Source organism: Entelurus aequoreus, linkage group LG13 (assembly GCF_033978785.1).
Source record: "Entelurus aequoreus isolate RoL-2023_Sb linkage group LG13, RoL_Eaeq_v1.1, whole genome shotgun sequence".
In the NCBI taxonomy this organism is placed as follows: Eukaryota; Metazoa; Chordata; class Actinopteri; order Syngnathiformes; family Syngnathidae; genus Entelurus; species Entelurus aequoreus.
This window is the reverse complement of record NC_084743.1, coordinates 41,527,556-41,549,691: the sequence shown is the minus strand read 5'-3', so window position 1 is coordinate 41,549,691 and position 22,136 is coordinate 41,527,556. Positions and strand designations below refer to the sequence as shown.

General features: G+C 37.9%; 1 protein-coding gene across 3 annotated transcripts in view; it reads right to left on the bottom strand.

Moving 5' to 3' along the window:
- The window catches only part of LOC133663854 (Na(+)/H(+) exchange regulatory cofactor NHE-RF3-like), a 73,903-nt gene that overhangs the window by 12,859 nt on the left and 38,908 nt on the right, over nt 1–22,136 (bottom strand). For all 3 annotated transcript variants that reach the window (XM_062068565.1, XM_062068567.1, XM_062068566.1), the window contains 3 exons: nt 19,747–19,879; nt 6,879–7,015; nt 6,602–6,809 (listed from right to left, as the gene is read on the bottom strand). In XM_062068565.1, coding sequence (XP_061924549.1) covers nt 6,602–6,809; nt 6,879–7,015; nt 19,747–19,879 — 478 coding nt within the window. The remainder of the gene's footprint in view (nt 1–6,601; nt 6,810–6,878; nt 7,016–19,746; nt 19,880–22,136) is intronic.

Here is a 22,136-nt window from a genome sequence, read left to right as displayed (position 1 = left end):
CCCAGGGGTACGCGTACCCCCATTTGAGAACCACTGAGCTAGAGAATATAACAACTACATTACCCAGCATGCAACGGGAGTGACGAGCCTGCGCGGTAGCCCCGAAAAGTGTTGCATGTTGCCACGCTGTGAAAGTAAACGTCAAAAACTCAGCCAACACGCCTCGTCTGCATTATTTATAATTAGACAGACAACACATATACAGTGTGATTTTGTTTTGTTTACAAGGAGAGAAAAACAAAAGTTAAAAAAGGGAGATATGTTGTATATATATATATTGCTTTAAGAACGTTGCGACAGCTGCCGTAAAGGAGGTGCGTTACTAGCCTGGTTGCTATGTTTCCGGTTGGTCGTAAAAGTGTTCGTTGTGTGTTTTACCCTGCTCAAATCTCTCAGTAAAGTTATTCGATGGATTATAGCTTTTGTTTTGAACTTTATTACACATTGGAGCGCTTTTTCCCGTCCATTGTTTTCCTGCTTTCGCTATCTGCGCCAAATGACTGAGCTACGTGACGTCATTTCTTGTGATGTCCCACGGAGCATTTCTGGTCAGGACGGGATTCGAATAAAGAATCAACTCTTTTTCTTTACTATAGTGGTCTCGATAACGGGTTCCGGTTCTCAAAAAGGGATTCGAGTCCGAGGACTCGGTTCTTTTCTTATCAAACAACCGGGAAAACCGGTTTCGAGTATCATCCCTAGTATCAGTGTCTATTTCGTTGTCAATATGCTGACACGCTGAGGAAATGGGTTCCAACATTAGCACGGCTAATTGCAGTTTTTGGTACTGCATGTGCATCAGGCACATATGGGGTGGTATTTGCTGGGCACTATATAGTACATAATGTTCTACTTTGTGTATTGACATGGTAGTAGGCTATACGATTTATGCGTAACGTGGGTTGGCTCATAGAATTGCACTCTGCACTGAAAGATGGTGATGTGCGTAAATGGAAGAGAATGCAGTGCGTCAGGTTGGATGCAAGATGGAGTTATGCTGAACGAAATGTGGCGGTAATTTTACTGTTGGCCTTGGTTTGCCATCAAAGTAGGCCTATGCGATATATAATATAGTAGGGCTGTGAATCTTTGGGTGTCCCACGATTCGATTCAATATCGATTCTTGGGGTCATGATTCGATTCAAAATCGATTTTTTTTTTCCAATTCAACATGATTTTCGATTCAAAAACGATTTTTTTTCCCGATTCAAAACGATTCTCTATTCATTCAATACATAGGATTTCAGCAGGATCTACCCCAGTCTGCTGACATGCAAGCAGAGTAGATTTTTGTAAAAAGCTTTTATAATTGTAAAGGACAATGTTTTATCAACTGATTGCAATAATGTAAATTTGTTTTAAATATTAAAAGAACCAAAAATATGACTTATTTTATCTTTGTGAAAATATTGGACACAGTGTGTTGTCAAGTTTATGAGATGCGATGCAAGTGTAAGCCACTGTGACACTATTCTTTTTTTTTTTTCTTATTTTTTATAAATGTCTAATGATAATGTCAATGAGGGATTTTTAATCACTGCTATGTTGAAATTGTAACTAATATTGATACTGTTGTTGATAATATTCATTTTTGTTTCACTACTTTTGGTTTGTTCTGTGTCGTGTTTGTGTCTCCTCTCAATTGCTCTGTTCATTGCAGTTCTGAGTGTTGCTGGGTCGGGTTTGGTTTTGGAATTGGATTGCATTGTTATGGTTTTGCTGTGTATTGTTTTGTTGGATTGATTAATTAAAAAAATCAATGAAATAAAAATAAAAATCAATAAAAAATCAATACAAAAAAACAAAAAAAGATTTTTTAAAAATGAGAATCGATTCTGAATCGCACAACATGAGAATCGCGATTTGAATTCGAATCGATTTTTTCCCACACCCATAGAATATAGTATATCATATATTTCGATGGTGGTCCGTGTGGTCAAATTAGACATTTTAACAGGGTAAAGCCAACAATCTGTCCCGACTCCTGACTAAAATATTGCTGAGTAACTTTTCAAATACATTTGGCTAATAGACATCAGTAAAATGTGGCATAACTACTTAGTAAACAATCTTGCAAGAAGCATAGACAAGAGAAACCTGCAGCGTATAACTCGTCGATTGCAATTTGAAGTGCCTTGGAGTAGGATTTAGATTCGGCGGCTGCATAACTGGCAACCTCAGTAAAGGACAGTGGGAGTGGACTACATAATTTTGACCGTGATTGCAGTACCATTTCTAGCCACATTACTACATATGGCTCCTTTAAGTAGCTCTTACCCAGTTTAAGATCAACCCTCTGATGCCATATCATTTTCATTTGTTAGTTAGGATATTATGATTAATTGTGTCAAATATTTTTCAGTTGGTAAACACTGCAGCTGTGGCTGGGTGTTGGTGTTGGTGTAGCTTGTTTACTTCAGATGCTGTCAGTAGTCATTTGCTAACTTCTTTACTTCTATTAGTCGTGTTCCCCAAGGTTATATTTTAGGGTCCTCTTTTTTTCATCATTTGGGCTATTCAACTGGTGTCTCATGTGTGTAGTTCAAAAAAACCTGTAAGAGACATTTTTGAAGCAGATGCTTAAAAACACTAGGGGGCTGTCATAGAGATGATTTTTGACTAGCTTTTATGCAGAAAGTTCTTAAAAACAACAGAGCGCTCCGGTAACTCTGACAAAATAAATACACCAAAATCAAATGTCTACTGGTTCTCTTGAATACACAAAATGAGACTAATAATGAAGGGAGAGGTCTGGTACCGTGGTTCTTAGCTTACTGGAAATGTGACCCCCCCAAAGAATTTAGTTAAATATCCCTGACCTACGAAATCCTTGTTACGACGTTTAGTTCTTCTCAATTGTCAAGTTTGATCGTTTCCTCGGTACTCTGTCAGAGCCAAAGTCGACCGCGGCAGAACTGTCATGGCGCGGACTCGAACCCGCTTCCCTCCTGCAAGTGTCACAGTTCCTCCTCTGGCTGCTCGCCCGGACACGCCCCCGCTCACGCTGAGCACAGCACGCCCACGCAGCGACAAGCCTGCAGAAAATCAGCAATCTGCACACCTGTGACTGATGAGGGCAAGCTGGATAAAGGACCAGTGGACCCAAGGATCCATGCGGGAACTTAGTGTACCTCTTTGTATACCGTAAGCCTTATGCTCTCTCTCTCTGCGTTTTTCCCTCCGTGTTCTGACGTCCTTGTGGTTCTTCCGCAGTGCCTTCCTGAGTCTCCCCCTTTGTTATCTCCCGTTGTTTCTCCCGTGGTTTTGGACTGCCTTCCTCGATCCTCGAGCCTCGCCTGGACACGGACTCTGACGCCTCTCTCTCGCCCTGGATCTTCTGCCTGCCCTATGGACTGCCTTTCCTGCCTTGTTCCTTCTCCTAGTTTCAACATTTGGTAAGACTCAACAGCTAATTATTCATACACATAGTCTTCCACCATACACCCCTTCTGGATATTAGTTCACACTCCATTTCCGTAGTTATTCTTATTATTAATATTGTTTGATTATTATATATAATGTAATATATATAATAAAACACATAGAGCTTGACTACCCCTTAGTGTCTTTGCCGTCATCTCCACTCAGCTATACATAACAAGGACCTCACTAAACTAGCCAATCTCTGGCATGTTGTTTATCTGATTGCTTTAGCCTTTCTAAAGGTTGAAAAAAAGTTAAAACTGTATCTTTATTTGTGAGGATCATCATCAGCTATGCTCTTACTTGCATACATGTAGAATACACGCAAGCATAAATGTAGCATACTGTACTTGCTAAGCTAAAACAAACATTTTGCCCCCCAAAATTTTACTAATTAGACTAGTTTCTGAAAATCCTTAGTCGAAGGCAGCTGTAGGAGTTAGAATTCGTAAAATGCTCAGCAAGTGGACAAATACATTTTTGGTTGCATGCTTGGTTCAAGCTGCTTAAACGCATCATCAAAATAAGAAAACTATGAATTGGATACTTTGAATTGTCTAAATTTTGATGTGCCCTGCGATAAAACCAGAAATAGAAATGCAATTTGGATCATTACACATCCTAAATATCTGGTAACACATGTGAGTAGCAAGATAATTATTGCCTACAGTCCAACATGGGGATGGTAGCATCATGGTCTAGGGCTGCATGAGAGCCGTCTGCACTGCAGAGCTGCGGTTCATGAAGGAAACACAATTATATATTTTTTCCTCAACATGGCACCGCTGTACTGGCTGCTGGTTGCAGGAGCTCTGTGCTCTTTTGTATCCTCCTTTTGTGTTCTTGATGTTTTCCCTCTTATTTTCATGTGGGGGTTTTTTTCCTCTTGGCCCGGACACATTCAGCACTGCGCAACAAGGGGTGGCACTTTTGTGACTTCTGTGCTGATTTTTAAAAAAAACTTTTGGATGTGATTGGGTAGACTTTTGTCAATGGCCATGTTTTCACTGGAGACTAGCCGCTGGCTTTCTGCCACACCGGAGTTCGCGTGGAGAGACCGGAGGAGATGAGGAGGAAGAGAAGGGGCTGCGGATGGACAAGCTTCACAAATCCCTGGCTGAGTGAGCATGTATCGGACACTTTGGTCTCCCTAGATGTTACAGGTACCGCTGCCATTAGATGGCAGAGCAAATATGAAATTGTGTTTTTGTTTTGTTTGTCTATGCATGGTGCAATCGTATGTGCACAATATGCATTGAAGTGCTGAAGTGGCAGCTGGTTGCATCAGCTCTGTGCTCTTAAAGTCAGAATGTACTTTTTTTTTTTATGTTACCCTCTTATTTTTGTCGACCTTTTGTATCTGCAGTGCAACCGCATAATTTCCCCAACTGTGGGATGAATAAAGGCTATCCTATCTTATCCTACCCTAAACTGAGCCGCTGTTACCAGCTTTGTGATGTCATCTTGGAGGAATGGAGGAGGATTCCAGTAACAACTTGTGTTGTTCTGGTGAACTGCAAGAAAAGATCAAACTTGTGTGTTTGTTGGAGGACATTTACGGTGCATCCTGAAAGTATAAACAGTGCTTTATCTTTTCCACATGTTGTTATGTTACAGCCTTATTCCAAAGTGGAACATTCTACAGACAATACTCCATAATGACAATGTGGAAAGTTTTTTTGTTTTTTTTCGTAAATGTATTTAAACAAACAAAACAAAAAAAATGAAATATACATAGGTATTCATATCATTTGCTCAACACTTTGTTGATGCAGCTTTGGCAGCAATTACAGCCTCAAGTCTTTTTGGCAGTTTCACCCATTCTTTTTTGTCCAATCCTCATTGCAGCACCTCTCAAGCTCCATCGGGTTGGATGGAAAGTGTTGGTTTTCATCCAGGAAGTCGCTGTACATTACTGCCTTCATCTTTCTTTTTGTGGACTTTTTGTATCTGATTGTAACCACATCATTTCCCTATTGTGGGATAAATAAAGTATATCCTATCCTATCCTATTCTCTCTATCCTGACGAGTCTCCCAGTTCCTGCCGCTGAAAAACATCCCCTCATCATGATGCTGCCACCACCATGCTTCACTGTAGGGATGGCATTGGCCTGGTGTTGAGCGGTGCCTGGTTTCCTCCAAACATGACGCCTGGCATTCACATCAAAGAGTTCAATCTTTGTCTCATTAGACCAGAGAATTTAGTTTCTCATGGTCTGAGAATCTTTCAGGTGCATTTTGGCAAACAGTTTACTAAGAAATGGCTTTCATTTGGCAAATATACCATAGAGGCCTAATTGGTGGATTGCTGCAGAAATGGTTGTCCTTCTGGAAGGTTCTCCTCTTTCCACAGATGAATGCTGTAGCCCTGACAGAGTGACCATACGGTTCTTGGTCACCTCCCTGACTAGACTAAGTTGAGTACAGCAATGTACAAAGACATCCTGGATGAAAACCAACATTTCCCATCCAACCTGATGGAGGTTAAGAGGTGCTGCAAAGAAGAATGGACGAAACTGCCCAAAGATAGATGTGCTAAGTTTGTGGCATCGTATTTAAAAAGACTTGAGGCTGTAATTGCTGCCAAAGGTGCATCAACAAAGTATTGTGCAAAAGCTGTGAATACTTATGTACATAGGATTTTTTATTTTTTTATAAATTTGCGGTAGAAAATGGATGGATGGATGGATGAAAATTTGAAAAAAAAAACAATGCATATTGTCATTATGGGGTATATTGTCTGTAGAGTTTTGAGAGCAAAAATGAATGTATTCAATTTTTGAATAAGGAAAATGTGTAAAAGGTGAAGCGCTGTGAATACTTTTCAGATGCACTTCAGATATTCTCTGGCTGTCAAGCTCTGCATGAGTTAACACGCTGCAGGACTGCTTGTATCGCAGCGCTTATCACAGTGGTTTTAGATGCAAGCATGCATGTCCAATATCATCTGATACTTTTTTTTTTTCTGATATCGACCCAATATCAATATCAGATAGGGACTGCCCTAATCCTTTTCAGAAGAAAGCAACTCTATACTGCTTTCAAGTACACTGACTACTCCCAAGTAAACATGCAAAATGTGTACTGGTTGGCTAGTCTAAAACCAGTAAAGATTCATGTTGGGCGACATGCTTGCTTTTCTTTGTACAGCACATATTATTTCAACAAATATGTCACCTGTTTGTTGAGTAAGTGGCAGCTTCTCTTGTCTCAACAGGAAACCAAATCCGTCAGGTCCTTTGACCAAATGCACCGTCTTGGCCGAGTGTGGGAGACAACAGGGTTCTGCCAGTACAGGCATAATGGGCATCTTCCTCCTGACATAGCAAGACTGGCTTTCACCATCAATGACCAGCACCGTCACAGAGTCCACACCCTTCTTCAGCTGAGGACCAAACACACTGTAGGACTTTAGAATCAATGTGACCAAATATATAAGGAAACTGTTTCTTACAGATTTGTTAAGAAAGGAGTGTTTGAGAGTGGATGTTGCAACGCCGTTCATCCACACCAGTCTGTCTCCGCTGGTGACTCCGGCCATCTCTGCAGGACCGTCAGTTACTATACTCAGGATGTGTTGTCCTTTATGCCCTATGGACAGACTTCATCTTAGTTTTTTTCAGTTCATTTGAAAAAAATATTTTATATCCAGCTGATTTTATAATGACTTGAACGGTTCTTAGTTTTATGATACGTTTATTTTAACAGAGAGAGACAGAATGTCTACAAAACACTGTTTTAAACTCATTTGTAAAATAAATACAATTCTAGCTGGTTGGTAGGGGTTCAAATACTTAAATTGATCACCTTTATTTAATATGTTTTTTTGGATGTTTTTGTTGATAGTCTCTGGAATTAGCATGTTGGCCTCACAGTTAGGAGATCAGAGGTTTTAATCTCTCGTTGGCATGTAGTAGAATTTCTGACCTTTGACCTATATTGCATGTCTAATGGGAATGTACGCTCATTTGATTTCTTTCCTATTCTGTGCCAGTGGGACAAAAGTGAATGTTAAGTTGTGCCAACCTGTCTACAGAATGTGTTGACTGTCTAAAGCAGGGGTCACCAACCTTTTTGAAACCAAGGGCTACTTCTTGGGTACTGATTAATGCGAAGGGCTACCAGTTAGATACACACTTAAATAAATTGCCAGAAGTAGCCAATTTGCTCAATTTACCTTTAACTCTGTTATTATTAATAATTAATTATATTTATGTTTGTGGAAACACTGATCATCTTAATGATTTCTCACAATAAATATATATAGAAACAGATAAATATCAATATGCAACACTTTATTTTTATATTTTCTCTAGGTGCACATTTTTCAAATTGAACATTTTCAAATGATCACTTCTAAGACAGTCTTGTGAAATCACAATATCCCATTTTAACTAGCTAGCCACTAAAAAATTTTAACAAATCATGAATTACTTTGCACCATGTTTGTACAAATAATAACTCATGTAAAATACAAAAGTAAACTCTCAAATTTTTAAATCATGTCACACTTTGAACTGGACACCAAATCTGTTATCTGTTTCTTTGTCAGTTAGTGGGAAGCCTGGCATTGCATGCTGTTAACTAGTGTGTTGTACTCTGGTGTGTAACTTGACACTGCAACTCTGAGTGAGTCTTGCAGATGTGCATCAGTGAGGCGTGTTCTGTGTTTGTTCTTGATGAAGTTCATGTCAGAAAAGGCTGATTCACAAAGATAAGATTTTTCCTCATTGTTTGCGGAACCTTCTTAATCTTTTGGACATATTTTCACAGCAATCTGGCCTTAAGCTTAATTATGATAAATGTAAAATGTTAAGAATCGAAAATCTAAAGGGAACGTCCTTTCGAATGGAATGCAAAGTGCCTGTTTTGTGGACAGATGGACCAGTTAACATACTTGGTGCTGTTGTCCCAGAAAATCTGGAAGATCTAGGCTCAGTAAATTATGATAATCGACTAAGAAAGCTGGACAAAATTATGCAATTATGGAAAGGGAAATCCCTAACCTTGTATGGTAAAATGTCTATTGCCAACTCGTTAATTATTCCTCAATTTATTTATTTGTTTTTGTCATTACCAGCTCCATCACAAAACTTTTTTAAGATTTATGAGCGGAGGGTCTTCGATTTTGTCTGGAACGGCAAACCAGAAAAGATTAAAAGAAAGGTTTTGTACACAGAGTATGAATATGGGGGCCTGAAACTTCTCAACCTTGAAGCTATGTGTCTGTCTTTAAAAGCATCAATTGTTCCAAAGATGTATTTAAACATTGAGTGGCACACAAATGTCCTGTTGGACAAAAAACATGTACTGTATCAAAAGAAATGGTATCCTTTTTTACAAGTGATCCCCTCCCAGAGAGTCTGCTGGGAAACATGGCGGGGTTCATAAAGGAAACAATCCACTCATAGTGGTGTTTTCAATTTTATGTGCCAGAAAAAAGAGATGATATTTTGCAGCAGTTAATATGGATGAACTCTAATATTGTAATAGATGGAAAGCCTTTCTTTTGGAAAAATATGTTTCAAAGAGGAATCACTTTTGTCAATGATATTATCAATGAGAATGGTAAAATTATGAAGTATGATGAATTTAGAGCTATGTATGGTGATGCTTGCTCAAGCTTTTCATTTTATCAACTAACTGGAGTAATTAGGAAAAGATGGAAACAAATAATACATTATGGAACTACTAAATTATTAGTTTGTAAACCTCTAATAAGAAATTCTAGTTGGCAAAAAGGAACTAAAATAAATAGAAAAATATATAGTTTTTATTTAATAAAGTAATCTTTGAAGGCTGCCTCATACAACACAAATGGAAAATGGGAGGACTTTTTTGACTGCCCGTTGCCATGGGATGCCATATTCAAACTAATCTATAAAACCACTATCGATGTGCAAAATCGTTTTTTTCAAATTTAAATTATTTATAACTTCTTACCCACAGGGAAAATGTTAAAATTATGGAATATGACGGAGTCAGATGATTGCCGATTTTGTTGTCAGGAGCCTGAATCCACCCTGCATTTGTTTTGGTATTGTCATATTGTGTCTTTGTTTTGGGTGGAAGTTGAAAAAATGTGTTTAAGGATTGGTTTGTTTATGAAGCTTAATGTGGTTTCTGTTATTTTAGGAGAGTTCATTGACAATCATGATTTAGTCAATTTAATTATAGTACTCGGTAAAATGTTTATTTTTAAGGCCAAAAACAGATATTCACTTAGTATTACTTTCTTTAAAACATTTATTCAGTATTTTCTAACTTTAGAAAGTTACATGGTTGAAAACGATAATGATGCCAAAAAACATTAAAAAAAAAGATGAGAAGTCCTCAAAGGCTTATTTTGAAAGTATAATTATGTTTATAGATAATATGATATCTGTTGTTGTGTTCCCTAATTTGAGTGACCTGGACATAATCTGGACTGTACATAAATGCTTATTTTGAAAATGTAATTTTGTTTATAAATTATATGCAATCTGTTGTGTTCCCTAATTTTTTTCTGTGTACATGAATGAAGGTGTGTGTTGCTGAGTCCGACTTGGACATTATCTGGACTGGGCCTGGTTTAAAAAACCCTTTAAACAAATCTAATTTCATTGAAAACCTGGTCTGTTGCAGATAAGGCCCTTTTTTAAAAAATAAAATAAAATAAGATAAATAAATTAAAAAAAATTTCTTGGATAAAAAAGAAAGTAAAACAATATAAAAATAATTACATAAAAAATAGTAATTAATGAAAATGTTAGTGGACCAGCAGCCTATACAATCATGTGTGCTGCAGGGACTGTGTCCCTTGCAGATGTGTTGTCTATGTTGTGGGAACCAGAATATTGGTAGCAGAAAGAAATAACCCCTTTTGTGTGAGTGGGTGTGGATGAGTGTGCATGGGGGGAGGTTGTTTGGGTTGATGCACTGATTGAAAGTGTATCTTGTGTTTTTTCTATGTAGATTTAATTTAAAAAAAAAAAAAAAAAAAATTTTTTTTTTTTTTTTTTTAATTTTTTTTTTTTTTTTAAATTTTTTTTTAGAACAGGCCCGCGGGCGACTCATCTGGTCCTTACGGGCGACCTGGTGCCCGCGGGCACCGCGTTGGTGACCCCTGGTCTAAAGGATTCGAGTTGTTATGGAACAGATAGGGAAAAGATAAAAGACATTGACGCACTCGATAAGGAACGATGACGCACAAAAGACATATAAAAAATGGCAGAAGACCGGAACTCGACAGTGATTTTGGCTTGTGTGTGTCTTGTTTGCTCCGGAGTGACATGTGGTCTGTCTGCACGGCCAACTCAATTCAACCTGCACTTCTGATAATGGGTAAATAAATGTGTTGTACTAAACTACTTTTGTTGCCTGTTTAAGCTTCGGACAATCCACTACACAAATTGGCGTCACGAACAGGATGGTTTAGAAGCTACAGGTCGACAGCCGCTCTCGCTCTCTCAGTCAGGCAGACAGTGTGCTGCACGCGCGCATAACAAGGTAAGCGTTTTGCTTAAAGTGTAAACATTTTCTGCCTGGAGAGAGCCGGATCGATAAGACTAATTGCTGAATCTATTTTTGATAAAAGATAGGTTTAGTCAGGTTCTCCAAAAACAACCTGGAATGGGGTAAATTATGGTTGGATTGAGTTGTTTTATATGTGATCATATGTCTGTGTGTTTGTTGAAAACTTGTGATTTGTTGTTTTTAACATAAGGGGATTGTTGATAGAATTTTGGTGGTTTGAGGTGTAGAAGCATAGACTATGTGAGACGAAAAATTTCTCTTAACCTCTTCATCCTCTGTCGTTGCTGGCAGAGGATGCTTCTTTCTGCAAGTGCATCAGAATTAGCCAGAGTTGGATACAGCTAAATTTAAGGCAGGGATTGCTAACTGATGTGACATCTGGCCCATACAAATTTATGAAGTCTATAGTTGTGCGACATATCTCTCTATGTGGAAACTGCAGCGTTGGAAAAGCCTCATTTTGGGTGACCGCTTGGTGACTCCGGTAAAGGAGATCAACTGAGCTGTATTTGTCACGACGTCCTGTTTAATTGGCTGCAGTATAGATGGATATTGATCGGGCTGCATATGGTAGAGCTTTGGTGGAGCTTTGGTGAAGCTTTGGTGAAACTGTATGGAACTGACCAAAACATGATGACTGTAGAGCATTGGGTGATTATCAGTGACTCTATGGTGCTTTTATGCTGTTGCCGTGTATTGGTCAGGGAGTAAAACCAGGGGCTGCTCCGCTGAATGGGTTAATCGCCGTTGTATGAGTAATGATGGGACCTGTGTTTGTTAATGAGACGGCCGATTCCACAAAAGCACGCGTGCATTAGTTGTTTATATTGGTCCGGACCAGGGGGGAGTGGTTTGTGGGATAAAAATGTGTGTTTTTTAAAAATTTATATATATATATATCTGCGTATTGTTATAACATTTGTGTAGCACCTGGTTTCTTATCTGGTTTAATTCCCCTCTGAAAAAATCAACCTCTCCCCTCACGTTTTTTTCGCACCCACGCTGATCTGCAAGAGCTGGGAAATTGTCGGTTATGTGTGTGTGTGTGAGAAAATAGACAAAGTTATGTATAGAAAACACATGAGTGAATGATCCATCCATATAATTATTTTCTTCCTCTTATCAAGAGGTTGGATCGCGGAGGCAGCAGCCTAAGCAGGGAGGCTCCCCCTCTTGGGCGCTGCGAGCGAATTCCAGTCATTTGAATTAGTTTTTAACTATACTGGTGATTGTGACTGTGCGATATTACAGTTGTTTTACACACTGAGATTTTGAGTATGGGAAAAAAGGCTCTTGCTCGCTGGTAAATTCTCTGTGTGTGAGTGACTGTGTGACGCATATAAAAAAAAAAAAAAAAAAAAAAAAAGGGAGTCTCAGCTGGGAGACATTTTGAGATAAGAGTGTGTGCGTGTGACGAGGCTGTGTGAGTGACAGCTGCGTGAGGCATTGGTTCGAAGAGGAGTGACACTGATAGCATTGAGCTAGGTTAGCATTGTGTTAGCATAGCATTGAGCTGGGTTAGCATTGTGTTAGCATAGCATTGAGCTAGGTTAGCATTGTGTTAGCATAGCATTGGGCTAGGTTAGCAAAAGTTTGCTTACTGAGGCATAGTAAGGCTAAGTTAGCATCTAGCTTGGCATTACTAAGTGTGGTTGAACAGTTATTCTCGGTCTGTAGAGTGTGCTAGTAGTAGGTGCTTGCTAAGTCCAGTAAAATAATAGATATATGGAAAATTACACGTTTAATTATCAATAAATAAATACGGATTGTGGGACATTGAAACATTGTTTAATTCATCATTCATTTATATGTCTAGTATACTTTTTTTTTGGTACAGCCTTGTTGCTTATCTGATCCATCCAGTTTCTGTGTGGAAGTTGAGACAAACACACACGCACGAACATCATAGATTAGGACACATTGTAACTTTGAATTAATAGTTATACAACAAATAAATTAATAATATTGAATTTAAATTTGATAAAGATAAATTGATCATACATTGACATTTAAATTTTTTTTAGGAATAAACACACAATAAAATAAAAGTTAAATTTATATTCTAATACATCTAAGGGCATCTGTGAAACATAGAGTCTGAAGAAGTAAACAGACAGCAAGTAAACCAGAAATAATAATGTAAATAAATAACAAAGAAAGCAAATTTCTATGTGACATTGGTGCATGTAGAATTACAAATAGAGAATAAAACTAAATGGAAATAACTGTCTGCAAGATGAGCATGACGTCATGAATTGTGCTCGGGTTAGTAATAGATAGATAGATAGACAGTTAAAACGTTATTGATTCCTTCAGGAGAGTTCCCTCAGGAAGAAGAAGTAAAAAGTAAACAGTAACTAATAAGGGTATAAATGGAAACAGAATAGAAAAATATTACAAGGAGAATAAAAATAGAACAGTAAAATAAGAGAAACTAGGCATTAACGACCATGATATAAAAAAGTATTGCACTGTTATTGTTTTGCATTCCCTGTCATCCTAGCCCCCCCCCCCCCCCCCCCCAAAGAGGAGTTGTACAGTGTAATGATGTATGAGAAAAATGATTTTTTATAGGCTAAACCAGTAGTTCTCAAAGGAGGATATGGTGTTTCCGCCTGGACAAAAAAGGGAGGTACTTGAAGGTATGCCAAGGGGTACCTGAGATTTTAAATATTTTAAAATAGCGACAATTCAAAATCCTTTATAAATATAATTATAGAAGAATAATTCTTCAACAAAATAAATATTTAGAATTAAGTTCACGAGCCCAGATGGATCTTTATTACAATATCCAAAGAAGGTTGATAATTGATTATATGTATAGAAATTTTATTATAATTCAATCACTTGTTTAATTTTTAAAAAATGTTTAGTTATTCTCATTTTTGTTTGTTTGTCCAAATAAGTCAAGTAAGACCACAACAAATGAGCAATATGGTGCACTGTTATACAATTTAATAAATCAGAAAATAATGACATTATGCTGTATTTTATTTCTTTATTTTACTGGGAAAAAAGGTTGAAAACCACTGCCCTAAATCATATCTAAAGCTAAAATTATTTTATAAGACTGATTATTTTGGATTCGTAAATGGTATGCTGTTGATTGTGGTTAGCTGCAAGTTTGTTTAGTTGTTTGTTTGTTTAGTTGTTTGAGTGAAATGGGAAGAAATCAATAGGAATAATTACATGCAAAATGGAATAAAACTATGAGTGCGATAGATAATGAATGAATAAATGAAATAGTTTTATTTTAGTCATATAATCAACCATCAACCAATTTGTGTGAGCAGTTTAACAGTAAATTAGACATATTAACAATCATACACATTTACACACAGAACAAAAAAGAAAAAGAATGACCGAAAAAAAAAAAAGAATAGGCGGAAGCCAAAGCTTATATTGGCCTATGATATACAATTACTGAACATTAAATTACCTGGAACATCAACGTTAAAAGATGAAAGTAATTGTTAATATATTTTATAATGTTCAAAAAACTTTACCTTTCAAGGGTCTCCAAAACCATAACAAAAAACTACATGTGTTCAGCTCATCACTGAGGATGGTACATTATTTAACTCCTAAAACTGAAATACATTTGTGTTTTTATTTTTATTTTACTTGACCTATTTTAAAAAATCAATATCCCCCGTAAATGATAGTTTTCTCCTCATAATGTAAATAAGCTAAGATTTTAAAAGTTTGGAGGAACAAAGTTACAATGTTTATGCGGAAGTCTAAGGCTGACTTTCACTTAGAATTAATCAAAGCTGCAAAAGGGAACATTAGAAAGTTATGGAAAACCAGATACAAACTTACGGAAAGAGAGCAAACAAGAAACAACACTGTAACATTGAGTATCAATGGCGCTACTATCGCAGACAGTCTGGACATAAGTGGTAATTTTGATGAACATTTCATCCAGTCTGTACAAACCCTGAATACAAAGTCCCTCAAAATCAGTGCAAATAATTGTCATTTATTCATATGGACTAATTTTAGAATTAACAAATGAAACAAAGTTGAACAAAATCTTCGCTGCATTATCAGACTCACGATCTAGAGATATATGTATGGGTTGGACATTATCTTCCTAAAAACATATAAGGATTGTATTATTGCTCGTATAACAACGATTGATAAATAAATCAATAACGGAGAACACTTTCCCTACCACGTCGAGAAACTGCTACTATAATTAAATCCATAAAGCAGGAAATAAAGAATACCAGAACATGTACAGACCAATTAGCCTTCTCCACGTTATAACAAAAGGAATAGAAAATTTGAAATTAAAAAAGTGGCTTTGGAGCAATCAAGGCTGCTCAGACGGTCACTAAGAGGGGCATTATGTTGACACATCAATTTAATGAGTATTATATTTATCTATGAGAGCATTTTTGTTGTAAATTGTGAGGTATGGCTGTTAAAATCTTGGTTGTTTTTACGAATGATGACAGATGTGAACCAGAGCATGTATTGTCTTTGTGTGATGATGTAAATAAGGTGTGGTTGTATTGTATATTAAGTATGTGTCCATGAAGGGGCATTTGGTGACTTTTCTTATAATTGATTACATGCTACAGTATGATTATTTTTGATTAATTATTGATTACTATGAATGTATATATTTATTATGATTAATTAGTGTCATAATTTTATTGCTTGATTTTTGGATCCCTTTAATTTAGGTAGCCAGGGACTGCAGATGGAAAGTAGCTATTTAGATATAATCTGGTACAGAACAAATCTGTTTCTGAACTTAATGTTTCTGTGCATTGTCCCATCATAGATAGACTAAATTAAATACAACTATTTAGTGAATTATTGAGGCCACAATAATTCACTAGGTGTTGTAAAATATCAAAGTACTATTGCAAAAGCGAACAGTGACCTCAAACATGACCTGTCCTCCGCCTCTGTTCTTGCTGCACTTGACTATCAGCTGCCTTTTCTTTTTCTTGGATGTTTCTGAAACTACTAATACTACTACTACTATTACTATTACTACGACTAACACTGTCCCTGTGAGAGGGACAGAGGGGGGAGGTGAGTTTGGATTGGGTCAAGTTTGAGCGTGTTGAGGTTTTATTTAATCGATATGATCAATCCGGTACAAGGATAAAGGAACGTAATGATTTAGATTGACAATTGCAGTGGTTGGCGAAAGCAACCCCAACCTCAAAGGAGGGTGCCAATTCAGTAATTAAATGTTTTGTGAATGATCTAATATCCCGACATGGTTTCCCCAAAAAGATTAGGTCAAACAACGGCACCTATTTTGAGAAAACAGGTTAATCTTCTTCAGTCACAAGATCAGCACTTCTCAGGACCAGCAGCTTCCTAGGAAGGTGGAAAGACCATGAGACCAAAATGGTAAGTTTGCAAAAGGTAGAATTTGTGTGCCAGTTCCTCTGTGTAGATTTGAGGATGAAAGCAGCCACTCCAGATTCCCTTGCACTCGCTAAGAGGGGCACGGTCAAAGCCGATCCAGGACCAACACCCGATACCTGACTGGAAGGAACCGAGAGAAGAGACAACACCTTGCCAGCGATGACGAGAACGACTAAGGTTGCCAGCCAATATGTGTCCGTCGGGATTCCAGCAGCTGTGGAAGGAGGCCCTGAAGCAAGCCGAGGGCCTGGACCAAAGCACCACGCCCCATACTCTGCCCCAGCTTTCCCCAAAGCCCCCACAGCTCCAACTTTTTCTCAGCTTTTCCCTAATTTCGGCCAGCACGGACATGCCATTGCACAGTCTGCCCAATGGACTGAACCACACCCCAGGAAGAGACAGAGACAGACTGTTTGAGTGGATCTCTTTCTTCACCAGGGCAGCCGAAAGCCCAACGAGGTGTCGGCAGGCCACCAGCCTGAGGCACCACCGAGCCATCTGTACGAGCTCTAATCGAACATGGACTCATACGAAATTCAGTTGTGTGTTCAAAATCAATTGATAATTAACAATATTGGTAACTACATTCATTGCAAATGCCGGGAAAAATATTTTTGCAAATGTCTTACAGTCATAAGTCTATATACATTCATCTATTTATGTTCAATGATGTTCATGATCAAAGTATTTGTTATTCCTTTACTAAATCAAAGGGTAGGCCACTAATTGTGTTCTGTGAGATGGTTTTACTGCAGGCTGGTAACAGCGATCGCTCTGAAGGAGGGTCATAGACGGAATTTTTGCCTTGTATAAAAACATTGAGGTTTTTGCCTCTATCTGTGGTTAACTTAGTGGTCTACATCAGAAATTGTTTTGGTCCAGGGTCTTAAGACCCTGGAAGGCGGGTATGTAGTAGAATTTCTGACCGTTGACCTATATTGCATGTCTAATGGGAATGTACGCTCATTTGATTTCTTTCCTATTCTATGCCAGTGGGACAAAAGTGAATGTTAAGTCGTGCCAACCTGTCTACAGAATGTGTTGACTGTCTAAAGGATTCGAGTTGTTATGGAACAGATAGGGAAAAGATAAAAGACATTGACGCACTCTATAAGGAACGATGACGCACAAAAGACATATAAAAAATGGCAGAAGACCGGAACTCGACAGTGATTTTGGCTTGTGTGTGTCTTGTTTGCTCCGGAGTGACATGTGGTCTGTCTGCATGGCCAACTCAATTCAACCTGCACTTCTGATAATGGGTAAATAAATTTGTTGTACTAAACTACTTTTGTTGCCTGTTTAAGCTTCGGACAATCCACTACAGGCATCTCCATGGAGGAAAATCTGGGATAGGCTCTATATAACTTGTGACCTTAATAAGGACAGGTGTTATAAAGCATAGATGGATGTCAATCTCTGTTAAAATAAACCTAACATACAATACTGGTCTGTTCATGTCTTTATAAAGGGATAAACAAAATCTGCAGCATATTTCCATCACTGCATATTTATCATAGAATCACTGTCATGATCTTGCATAACTGTCTTGGACTTGTTTAAGGTTTCCTTAGTTTCAGTATCAGTTCCCATCAAGCACTCTTATTTTTGTTTCCGCTTCCCGTTTGCCTTTATTTTCCACCCCTTCTCCTCTGTTCTGAGCGCTGGCTCCCTCACCTGTCCTTGATTAGCAATCAGAAGACACACATGACCTGTCGCTGGTTGCCAATCAGAAAGCCTTTTAAGGGGGTCGTGTTATGCAAAGCCAACTTTTCACTCTGCAGGGTTATACACATACACGCAAAACACATCTTCGGAAAATACTTACGCCACATAAGTCCAAAAAATTTGAAATTAAACCATGGAGGCATGGCGGAGATATTTATAACATTAAAGATTAAAGATTAAAGTACCAATGATTGTCACACACACACTAGATGTGGTGAAATTTGTCCTCTGCATTTGACCCATCCCCTTGGGGAGCAGTGGGCAGCAGCGGCGCCGCGCCCGGGAATCATTTTGGTGATTTAACCCCCAACTCCAACCCTTGATGCTGAGTGCCAAGCAGGGAGGGAAACGGGTCCCATTTTTATAGTCTTTCTTGCCTTTTTCCAAACTTGCTCCAAATGAGCCGTTGGAAATGTGAGACTTTAGTGACGTGTTTTGCCTTAGTTACATCAGCGGTTTTCTCCATATATGGTAATAGTTTACTCGAAGGTCTTTGCCCAAGTCTGCCATTTTCATTTAGTTGTAGGCCAAAGTTGTGGTCAATAAGCTCCTTCTTTTTCTCTATTCTCTTGTGGCAGACTGACTAGTACGTGCACATGCATCCTCCCCTGTAGCCATTTCTAATACAAAGTAGCGTATACAGTAGTTCAAACTTAATCGGTCAGTAGACTCGCGATGGAAGCGCTAAAAACGACAAGCAATTGACGTGAAGGCACATAAATAAGACCGCCCACAAAGCGGTGCATCATGAAGAGATGGTCAGAAAGTGGTTTGAAGATGGTCTGTAAAACATCCATCCATTTTCTACCACTTGTCCCTTTCACAATCTATGCAACATTTTGACCAAAGAAGCACCATTACATGTTACGTAGACCACAAGAAGGTGTTTTAAATGTACGACATTTTCCTGACTATAAGCCGCTACTTTTTTCCCAAGCTTTGAACTCTGCGGTTTATACAATGATGGGGCTAATCTATGATTTTTTTCTTCGCTAACGGCATCATTTTAGAATGGATTAAGCAAAGAAATCAAACAATGTACTAAAATGATCCACTTTAATTAAGAAAGTGTTGAAACTAAAAGTGTTGACAAGGAAGAAGAATCCTGATAGACATCTTGAACTTGATTAACTTGCCCTTATGTGGGCTCTGTACCGAGGATGTCGTTGTGGCTTGTGCAGCCCTTTGAAACACTTGTGATTTAGGGCTATATAAATAAACATTGATTGATTGATTGATTGATTGATTAAAAAAGGAAAAAAAAGTATTTATTTCATAAAGAAATAATGAAGACATCAATTACTTTTCTGTTTTGTTTAATCATCCGTTTTACTGCCGTGTTACAGGCACCGTTTGGAAAGAATTAAGGTATGTAAATAAACATTTCCAAAATCTTTCTGTGTAACTATGTAATGTCACAACATACTGGTATATATCTGCGGTTTATAGTTTGGTGCGGCTAATATATGAAAAAAAAAAATTTTCTTCCAAAATTTAGTGGGTGTGGCTTATATACTGGTGCGGCTTATATAACTTATCTCCCGAATTCGGAGGTCTCAAGGTTGGCAATTATGGTCGTCATGGTGATGTTGGCCTGCTGTTTTCAAAAACATTCAAAAGTTTTGCACTTTGCACAAATACGAACAAGACTATCGCTCATGTCTTGCACATCAGACTGGTACCTTCCACGGAGGTCAGGGCCATCCCCAGTCCGCATTGTGGGCTTTGGCTGATGTGACACAATCTGGGCCGAGAGCAAGGACCACCCTTGGAGGCTGTAGCTAACTTCTGTAGGTCTACACCCATACACACTGCCTGCAAAGAACAAACAGTAGTCCATCAATTTTCTACCGCTTGTTCCTCTCTGGGTCGTGGGAGGTGCTGGAGCCTATCCCAGCTGCACTCGGGCAGAAAGCGGGATAAACTCTGGACAAGTCGCCACCTCATCGCAGGGCCAACACAGATAGACAACATTCACACTCACATTCACACACTAGGGACAATTTAGTGATGCCAATCAACCTATCCCCAGGTGCATGTCTTTGGAGGTGGGAGTAAGCCGTAGTACCCGGAGGGAACCCACGCAGTCATGGGGAGAACATGCAAACTACAGTGAATATATACTGTATACACTTTGTAATGTATAATCTTCTCATGATATTATTACACAATTCCCTATGCATTTGATTTATTTATTTTTTTACATACAAATTGATGGATAACGTACTTGCTTTTGAAATTATAAGCCAGAGGAACAAGCATTTTATTATTTTATTCTAACAAAAAATGTTTAAAAAAAGTCCAACATTTTTCACCAAGGAAAACTTTCCATACTAAAAATTCCAAGTGTTGGCGGGGGCTATTTTGATATATTTTTATTTTGTAAAAAAAAATTACAAAGAACAGACATTGCATATTCATGCAATCATTCACACTCATTCACACAAAAGGGTTGTTTGTTTCTGTTATTAATATTTCTGGTTCCTACATTATATATCAATATAGACCAATACAGTCTGCAGGGATACAGTCCGTAAGCACACATGATTGTATTTTTTTATGACAAAAAATAAAATAAAAAATAAAATAAAAATATAAAAACACCCTCGCCCCCGGTCCGTGGGACAAATTTACAAGCGTTGACAAAAAGGTTGGGGACCACTGTTATAGGTGACAAAGTGTGTTGTTATTTATTATTACTGGGGTAAAAAAAAACAAGAGTGAAAAAAAACCAAATGAGCAAAAAGACATAACGTAATGAGAAAAAGCTGAACATTTTGATACTGATAACTAACAATAACACAAAGCTGACCCTAACTTTTGTTTTTAAATATTTGCATGTTTGTAACTTATTATCCTTTTTAAAAATTATTATTATTTTTTTTTTTTACAAAAAAATCTATCAATCCATTCAGTGTGCGACCCTCGGTGGAAACACCTGAGTTACTAATCTTAAATTGTCAGCTTTTTTCTCATTACATCACAAGTTTTAGCTTTCTTTAAAAAAAAATTAAAAATTATTCTTACTGTTGTTTTAAATCCCAAATGATGCTGCAGGCCAAAAAAATGTAAGCTGTGGGCCGCACTTTGGACACCCCTGTGTTAACATGTTTTTTGCATAGTCAGGTAATTCTGAAGTTTAAAAGACATGAAATTGAGTGCAGTACATGCAATGTTTCTGTCAAAAGTGAAAGAACAAATATGTTTAGTAAGAAAAGATAAAGTACTTTATTGATGCAAATTATTTCCAGGCTTTCGCGGGCCACATACAACGATCTGGCCCCCGGGCCTTGAGTTTGACATATGTGTGATATGTTGACCTAATATTTTATTAGGCAGACGACTTCTCCAATCGTTATTGTTGTTTTTACATATCACTAGCAAAATACAGACATATTATTTAAATATGTTTGAATTCAAACTTGAATACAGAAATGAAGTTATTGTGATGAAATACAGCAGTTTTAAATGTTTTGACCCAAAGGAAATTTGTCATCCTGAAAGATTGTAGTTATATCGAGATTGTTCCACCACTTATTCAACAGGTGTGTTGTTTGTCCATCCATTTACTTTAAACATGCGCCATTATTCCCCCACAGGGATTGGCGCATGCGGAGAAAGACCATTTTTTACCTAACAAACGTGAGTACACTCGTCCCATTTCTGCAAATATTTCATTATGTTAATGGGACAACATTGAAGAAACGGCACTTTGATCAAATGTAAAGTAGTCAGTGTACAGCTTGTACAACAGTGTAAATGTACCGCCTCATCATAATAAATTAACACATACATTTGTCTTAACTACTTGGAACAAAAGTAAATACAGCCGAAGTAAAACATTTTCTCCAGAGTCATGTGACTTGTTTATTGTTACAATGTCTCAGGTGTGAATGGAAAACAGTTGAGTTAAATTTGATGTTATCTCTCACAACCTGGATTTCCACTGGATGCGTAATGGCGCTGCTGTGGCGGCAGACCCTTTACGTTTGCATTCTAGTCAAAGTGTCAGTTTCCACCGCTGACGGACCCCTGCTCACAGTGTCGCCCTGACGTATCCCATATGCAGCTT